Below are 9,121 nucleotides of genomic sequence, written 5' to 3' on the forward strand. Positions count from 1 at the left end.
GTTTGGGGAGGACAGCAGTGAGTGGGCACTGTCAGGGGGAGGAAGAGCTGTGTCTGCACCTCACTGAGCCTGGTTTTGATGGTGGTGTCCCAGACTGCAGGTGTGGGGACCATCTCTCTTAGGGAGTGTGGGAATTGCCTCCTGAATTTGACCTACCTGTTGTGAGAGGCCGCCTTCTGTTGTTGCTGTCATTGGTTTTCACAATGATGTTTAATGCATTCGGATGTTCAGGGTAATGGTGAGACTTTTAATTAGGCTTCTGAAAATGGAAGAACAAGTCCTCTTGACTGATTTCAGTGGCAGGTCACTCAGGTGTGACTGAGACTATGCTCTTTGGGGCAGTGCCTTATGTACCTTAGACTTGTACTTAGCAGTGACTCTGTGCTGTGGTAGAATGCAAATTTAATAATAGTGATATGTTAAAAAAAAATTCGAGGTTTATATGTGGGGTTTTTTTTGTTTGTTTGTTTTGGTTGGTTTTTTTGTTTGTTTGGTTTTGTTTTGTTTTTAGCCTTATTCACTTTGCATTCACTTGTATACAGTTCATTAATTTGTGGAAAGAGGTTTTTTTCCAAGAGGCACAGTCGGAAATAATAAAAATAGGGTAGTGTGCTAGACATAGTTAAATGATGTTTTTTATGACTCATTTAGAAATTATCTCCAGGATTTCCAAGTATGTTTGGAGAAACTTAGCTTTCCAAATAAGCTGAAAGAGATCTAAGTCTTGGTAATTTGTAACATAGAGCAATGGCTTTGCATCTTAAAGCCAGTCAAAGGATAAAAATTCGGTCAAAAGTCTTCATGGTTGGATATTTTAAAAGGTATGGGGAGGTCAAAGAAAATCAAAAACTGTAGTAAAAAGCCAGTTGAAATATAAAAAATATTCCTTTAAAAGAACTGTGCTTGTGAGAATCAAATGTTGCTTCAAACAGCTCTTCCAAAGTTTGTAAGGAAAAGATTTCAGAAAAAAATTGTCTTCCTTACATTTTAAAAATCCTAAGTATCCTGAAGTATTAATCCTTCTGCCTAATCCATCTCTGATCTCTGGTGGGACAGGAGTCTGGTAAATAAAGAGGTGCCACTTCAAAGCAGGACTGGTAAGATAGAAGGGAAAAGTGAGTCAAGAGATTTGGAAAAAGGAACAGGCTGTTTGTTCTTTGCCACTGCACTTAGACCTGGAGGTGAGTTGTCCACGTTTCTTACTGATTGGGAAATGTCTCATGGGTCCCTAGATAAGATGCAGTCTTTTTCTGTAAGAAGTATTTATTTTAAGGAAACTTGCAGTTATTTCTCCTTGGCGTGATGTTTCTGTTTCTCTGTAGTGTCATTCTCATCCTTGACCCTTTCTGGCTTTTTCATTGTCAGATAATCCCTGTGAAAGTCACTTTCAAGTATGTTCAGTATCTTTGCTTTCTATCATCTACTCAGTGTTGTGCTTGCAAGCTTAACTTTTCTGATAATACTAATGTGGCTGCTTAGGTTCCCTATCTCTGAAATGCCTTCCTCTCTAAGCTTGCACCTAAAGCCCAAACAAATTTCCCTTTTTCACTTGCTTTATTGTACCCTCCAGTGTCTTGCCTCCGCTGACAATGCTTTGAAGATTTGTCAGCTGCTTTTTTACTCTCCCGGTTCTCTGCAGCATCCTTCCTTCTCTGTGCAGTGTATAATTTTGTCTTTCTAATACTTGAACACATTCCCAGGTCTTTCATTTCAGTCCCTGACAATCTCTGTTGTAGTATCAGCATATGGTTACATCTTTAATCACTGTGAAATGTGTCCTTTCAGCTGAGATTGTACCTCAGCACTGGGAGTTTTTCTAATTTCATGTCTGTAAAGCAAGTGCATGCCTTGTTGCTATCTCTTTGATCTTCCTAATATAGATTACTCTCATAAAAAATGAACACACACACAAAAAAAGTGCTGTGTTTGGCTCTATCTGAGATGTCAGCAAGAAATAGGAGAGGGCTGTGGGTCATGCCATTGCAATGTCAGATAATACAGAGTGCTGCTTGATAGGTATTTGTTCTCTTGTACTTAGGCTTCAGTCAGGCTGTATTAACTCCTGAATTCTGAGAGCAGGGTTCATTGCATAAAAGGGTCATCGTCCTTTTTTGGTGTAAATTAATATCTGCTGAGAAACGTAATCAAAATAGTACCATGCACGACTGCTCAAATTCAGTTGTGGAAAGAGAATATTGAAATAGGGATACATTTTTCTGAAGTATTTTTAATTTAAAAACAAACAAAACTCTTGAAATCTTAGTCAAGAAATGCCATTATAACCAGAAGTTCACCCAGATTCCTTTCAGTTATTCAAGTAAAGATTTCTTTCTTGAATTTATCAGCTGTTTAAAGTCTGTTCATTCCAGAAAGCCTATGAATTTTTCTTCTGTATTTAAAAACCAAAAAAGAGCCAACCCAAAATAGCACAAGAGCTTTAACTTCATAAAACATATTCTTTCACTGACTTAAGGGCCTTGCTGGTTGACTCAACTTTTCCCTTCAGAAGTTGTTTCTATTCTTTCTACTAGAGTGGTTCTAAAAAACTTTGAAAGCAAGGGTCAGGAGCTCTTTTAAGATGAGTGTTTCTTCATTTTCTGTCAGTAATTTTTAAATCCAAAAAAAAAAAAAATCGATTAAATTGGAGATCGGGATGTGTTGCGACTTTATTTTTATATTTTATATATTTTTTATATTTTATCTCTTGCTACTGATGACAGCTGTTTTTCAATGCTGAGAAAAAAAAAGATATCTGTCCCTCTAATACTTGTCCTGCAGCAGAGAGGAAAACAGTGTTTAATAGTAATGTAATTTTTGTTATTGTTTTCCACCTCAACAGATGTGAAAGTCTCTTACAGAAAAGCAAATTGTGTGTGTACACAGACGATCACAGACCATGGTTTTCATTTTTCTGCCCCTTTTTTTTTTTTTTTTTTTTTTTTTTTTTTTTTTTTTTTTTTTTTTTTTTTTTTTTTAATGTTCCATACTCCCTCTGAAAACTCACTTCTTCCTTAGTGTTCCCTGACCTTTTGTCTTCCTCCAGATATCTGGCATGCTTCAGCTGACACCATCAGGGTCTCTCCTGCCTGTCTAACTAGATTCTGAGTTTCCATGGTCTTCTGGTGGGGGTGGGTGAGCAGAGGAATAGAAGGAAAAAAAAGAAAAGTTACCTGTAAACCCCTGTTCTGTTTCTGTTTTGCCTTTCTGGAAGAAAATTTGACGTGAACTGTTGGGTTCCAGAGCTGCCTCTGGAAAAATCATAGTAGTTTGTAGCCCTGGTCACACTCCCCACCTTATCAAGCACAGATGTGGAAGGGGAATCTGCCCCTGTCCAGTAAAGACATCCTGAAGGAAATCAGGGGTACTCAACTATTATATTAGTAGTATTCACAGGGAACCCCGTTATTTTACTTACTTGTCGAAGGGAAAGGCTCTGATTGGTATTTATTAAAGTATGATTGTGTATCTGACGATATGAAAGTCTTGTTTCTGCTATAGTATTACTTCTTAATTGCCAGGATTCCTAAGAAGTTGATAGTTGAATTCAGAAGTTTTCTCAGAGTTGTGATAGTTTCTATCTAAGTAAGTCCATTAACATCTTGGTGTGTAGAAAAACAGTTTGACAGCTGTAGGCTGGCACTTCCTTATCGTAACTTGATATAACATTCCACAGAGGCAGTCACGCCTCAGATTTATTCTCCACTCTGCTTCTGGTATTTCAGCTTCAATGCTTTATAGTGTCAACTCACTTGTTGTTTGGATAATCTTAATTGACTTGTTATATTAGAACAGTTTACATTCTGTTTCTCTTTTTATTTCTGCTCACATAGGATGATTTTGTTCCATGATTTGATGGGAAAGTACTCTGAAAATCACTGATTTATGTTACTTTGTTTTAATAAACCTGTGATTTGTGCGTATGCTCTTTGCACTCTGAATACTATACTACAAAATTTATGCCACCTACTATAAGCTTTGCTCCATCCTTCATCAGGAAACCATCAGAAAATTGTTGATTAGAGTTACACAAAAGATCTGTATTACATATCTGTGTGCACAGTAGCTTAACTTAGTCTGCTGCTATGAATTGTGTCCTGTATCAGAAACATGAGCATGTGGGGATTTTTTTACCCCAGTTGTAATTAGGAAGTGTTCACAACTCCTGCTGAGAAACAAAGGGCTTCTGGATGAGGAGAATAAGTTTTCAAGATATCCAAAACATCTAACGCTGTAACATCGTGCCCGTAATACCAGTCATTCATTTGTCCCTGAATTTTTTTCCAGTGACCCTGAACTGATCTTTTGAGATTCCTTTGTCCTTTCTGAAAGAATTCAGTGTTCTTTGGACAGGTAAGAAGAGCACAGCTGTAGCTGGGAGAATGATGGTTGTACTTCTCTTTGTTTCAGGCTTATGAGTAGTGTGGAGAAACAGCTTTCCCTGTGATGGTAGTAGTGTACATTGCAAAAAGCCTGATGGTGGGGTTTTGTTTTTTTTTTCACTAGTCATTTTTCAAAGTCACTGACAGAGAAGGGAGCCCACGCACTGTAAGAAAAGCATGCTTTTAGGTCTGATTGTAAAGAATGATTTTACTGTCACTTGTTTGGCTTAAATACTTTAATTGTTGGTTTGATTTGAAAGCAAATGTCAAAAAAAGGTAATATCTCTGTCCATTCAACCTGTGAGGCTGAATTTTACACTTACCTATAGCCATAATCAGAACTCTTGTAAGCTAAGCTTAGTGAGCCAAAATCAGGTACTTCAAAGTACATCTCAGTGCCCAAGCAAACTAAAAAATACTGAAGAAATTCCTGTTTTGTTACTTTTTGCAAGTATTTTAAAAGATATTTTAAAATCCCAGTCTGTGATTTAGAAATTTACATTCCTAATATTTCAAGTGAGAGAAACCAGTGGAATGGAGGCACTGACAAGTAATAGTATAGCTGTGTAGCAGTACTGTTCTTTGATGTCGGGTACATTTGTGATTTGAAGTAATGAAATGGACTATGCTGATTTATTTATGCAAATTATTCAAATAATTTTTTGTTAAAGAAATGTAATGACATACCTTTTGCTTTGAGGAAGAAAGGTTTTTTAATCTGAAACAGCCCGTTTAGTGCTCAATTCAGTCTGTGCCTCAGGACAGTGTGGAGAACACAGACACGTTCAGTAGACATTTCTCATCTTTCTTGAACGGTGGAGTAGGATCACTGCCCTGAGTCAGTTCTGGCAAAACTGTGGAATGCACAGCTTGATCCGCCTTTCCACTGCCAGAGTCACTTGCCTTTGGCTGCCAGGGAGGAAATTGGGCCGTTTTGCTCTCTTCTGGTACAATGGTTTAATTTAACTCAGTTTTTGTTGTGTTTACCCAATTACCGTGTCTTGGTTCCCATGAGCCAAGTAAAAGCAGGAACTGTGCCAAAGGTATGAGACATTTGGACTGGAATATTGCTGCACCTGAGGTTTTGACATAACGGAGAGTTTACAATGCAATCATCTCACAGCAAAATCTTTTAATCTCATTATAGTTTCTGCAATTAATGTATAATAACATTCGTGTTATTACCAGAGACATGGCCCATTGTTCAGCCTGAGCTGTGTCCCACTGGTGTGCAGGAGGGGAATTCAGTTCTAGTTTTAACTGGAGGTACAAAAAATGAAATGTTTCCTGTTACAAAGCAGCAATTTCATCTTGTTTTTGTAGATCCCAGGTCTGCTGAGTGGTTCCAGGTTGATGTGCTTGATTCTCAGGATTCCTGTCATGGTGTAGGCAGAGGTTGCTCTGATGGCTTTGCCAATCTAAGAGGTTGTTATTCGTGTGTCCCTCGCTTTTGCTTTAAATTAGATGCCCTTCAGAGCTCAGTCTAAGAGATGGGCTGTGTTTATTGTCAATGTATTACTCCCTTCCGCCTCATCTAGTTTTTTGGAATCTGTCCACAGACTAATGTAGATGTATGTGGGACCTTCAGGAGCTGTTCTCTTAGCAGTCCTCGATTCCAGGCTTTTCTCCACATATTTCTAATGACAAAACACAAGGATGCCATGGGAGTGGCTGTAGTGACTGTGGTATACTGAAAATAGTCATAAGCAAAGAGAGCTTTTCATTGGTAAGCTAGAAGGAAAAAAAAAACCAACTAATATTCTCTAGTAGGAAATGTCAGATTTCCCCTTTAGCATAAAAACAGTCATCTTCTGACAACATATAAAAGTGAACCTGGAATTTTATACATGTTAAAACTGTCACTGGTGTAAGAAATGCAAACTATCATTTTAATCTTAAAAGCTTTGTGGAGGCAGAATAATAGTGCTCTCCTAACTGTCCTTAAAAGGTTATGTGTTTTTCTCATTTTTAACATTGGAAAACTTGATGCAGTTTTGATGACACTGAACCCTGCTATGGGATGAAATAATCAAGATTCTAAAAGAAGGCATAGGCTTTGAAGAGTGGATTTTTTTTCTGTTACCCAAAGTACGTCAGAGTTTTCTGTAGTATATTAATTCTGCTCAAAGACACTAAAATGTTATTCTTAAACATGAGTAAGAAATGGGTGTAGGAATCATAAAGTAGTGAAGAATTTCTGCATAGAGTCTGAAACAATGTATTTACTCACTAGCACTTGATTAACAGTATCTGAATCCATATAGGAAAGGAGTTAAACATTTACTTGAAACTGTTATGACCTTGATGAGGTGCTTGTACAGTTAAGAGCAGGGCAAAATATAGAAATACTTTCAGTTCAGGGAGTTGCACAGGTTTGTTTGTTTAATAAACCTGAATGGATCTGTGTTCCCAATGCCTGTCTCCCTTTAAGGTGAGAGAAAGTTCTCACATCCCTGGTGTCCTTTGGCAAGTGAGATTTATGCTGCCCTTATTTGCAGGAAGGGTTGCTGCTGTCAAGAACTGCTTAAAGGTTTGAAGATGAAGTTGCCTGAATTCTCAGGTTTATTATTCAGTGTTTTTGAACCTCTTCAGTCTTGATGTATGAAACAGTGCGTCAGGGTTATTTTTATAGGGGTTATGTCATGTTACAGAAGTTTAAATCTAGATATAAATTGTAAAATTCAGAGTAATCTTGCTTTTAATCCTGAGTTTCTTGTGAAGCTAAGCATTGTCTCCTTGTTGGTAGATTTGGCTGAAAACTCTGGAGTTACCCTGATTATTTCCCCTGTGTATTTGTTAAGAAAGCATCGTTCTACGTGTTCTGATGGTGCCAAGATACTTCTAGAGTTTGTAACTTCTAGGACATGATGGGGTCATTAAGATTTTAGTAGCATGTGTTTAATAAATCTGGATTTTTGGTACATGTGCTTTGGTGGGTTATTAGGGCTCATCTAATTCCTGAGTGTTTGATGAATGAAATAAAAAGTTCATTGGTTTTATCAGGAAAAATAGAACTATCCATTAAAAGGAAGAGAAGTGGGAAAGCATGAAGCACTCAGAATAAAATTACCTTGGTTCTTAGTTTGGTTGGTGAAGGAGAGCAGAATGCTTTGGTTTTGTTCTGGGTGAAACTTTACAGGTTAATTGGGTTTTGTGTTGAGACTGAAGCAGCTCACAAAGGCAGTAACTTGGTTACAGGGAAAGGGACAAAGATGCTGTTTGCTGAAGGTTGACTTAATGTCAAAATGTATGTGAACAGTGAAAGGAAGTTCATCCCAAACTAAAGTTCAAGTACCTTGTATAGCCAACAGCATGAACAAAGGAGCAAGGAAACAATGGATTCTCCATCTCAGAATTTTTCAATTTAAATCCTTTATGGAAGGCAGCCTTGGTCAGGGATAGATGACTGGAGTTATTATGGGAGCACTGCCTTGGTACTCACACAGCTTGTACTCTGTAGGAGTGTAGAAGGGATTAGCAATAAGTTCCTTTGGCTTTTGATCCATGTTAAGTAGGCACAGCTAACCTAAAGTGCTGATGGTAGGTTAAGACTGAGTAACCTCTGTAAAGGTATATTTTTTTCAGAACTAGGTAAAAAAGAACCCCAAAGCTCTTACCAGCCATCTTAGCATGTAATGGCTTTCAGGAATATGCAGTTTAATGTTGAATAAGCACTGGCTGGGCAAGTAAGTGGATGAAAACATTTTATCTTTTTGAGATTTGTATGGGATTGGTGTAGTAAAAATAGCAATGATTAAGATGATGACTTTGTAATAATCAATACAAATGTGTAATTTTTATTTTATTTTTTTTTTCAGCTCCAGTTGTTAACAGATACAACAGAAGAGTATCAGGTATGGTTTCTTTTTTAAGAGTTTAAAGTTTCTGAAATAGTTTCAAATGTGTATTTGACTAAAGAAATAGCATTAAAAATTACTTTACCCATATCGTTGCCTTATTTGTCATAATCCTTGCAGTATTTTTATTTGAAATAATGATAACTGCTTCTTAGTTCACTGCAGACAGTAGTGGGCAACACTGAGAGTAGTTTAGAAAACAGTTCTGTGGGTGATCACAGACTGTTGAAGCAACTTCAGCAGTAGCAGTGCTTCTGGCCAGAAAAACTTCTCAGAAGTTTTATATAGCATAACATAATTTGCCATAATTATTTTGCAGGAAAATGAAGAAGTGGTAGCGTTTTTCAGCTGTACCACATCTCCTAAACTTCCATGTTGCTAAGAATTTTATCTCTGGTTAGAATACAAAAATATGGGGGGAGGAGTGCCCCCTTTCTGCATTGTTTAAGCCTCTTGCTTGTGCAACTGATATTTAAAGTTGTTGAATTAGTGGCTGTTCACTTGTTCTAGAGACACAGATTATACTCTTTTATTTGTTTGTTTTCTATCTCAACCAATATTAAATGCTTTAATGAGAAGCTGTTATTCCCAACAAATTCTTTTAGAAGTTGGTTTTTGAAGAGTATCACGTGAACAAAGTGTTATGTGAGGATGAGAAGGTACTGCACTATTTTTTCATTTGAGGTGCAGTGTGAATTGCTTTGCATGTGTTATTTTCTTTGTCTTCAAATATTTAACTAAAATTTAGCTGGCCTAGGAAGTTGTTGTTTGGTGAAACTGAAAGCTCCAGTTTTCAGTTCAAGTCTACTCAGTTTGTAATCTCTGTGTGTGATCTGAAGTGTTCTTGGGTATGTTAGTTATGGTAGGGCATTGTTGATTTTATAT

General features: G+C 37.2%; 1 protein-coding gene across 1 annotated transcript in view; it reads left to right on the top strand.

The window, feature by feature from the left end:
• The window catches only part of PRKAR2A (protein kinase cAMP-dependent type II regulatory subunit alpha), a 63,295-nt gene that overhangs the window by 16,266 nt on the left and 37,908 nt on the right, over positions 1-9,121 (top strand). Inside the window, exon 2 of the mRNA XM_027882300.1 lies at positions 8,198-8,233. Coding sequence (XP_027738101.1) covers positions 8,198-8,233 — 36 coding nt within the window. The remainder of the gene's footprint in view (positions 1-8,197; positions 8,234-9,121) is intronic.

The sequence above is a fragment of the Empidonax traillii genome, unplaced genomic scaffold, assembly GCF_003031625.1.
Source record: "Empidonax traillii isolate 1590-97213 ecotype Southwest subspecies unplaced genomic scaffold, ASM303162v1 scaffold104:size2570737, whole genome shotgun sequence".
Taxonomy (NCBI): Eukaryota; Metazoa; Chordata; class Aves; order Passeriformes; family Tyrannidae; genus Empidonax; species Empidonax traillii.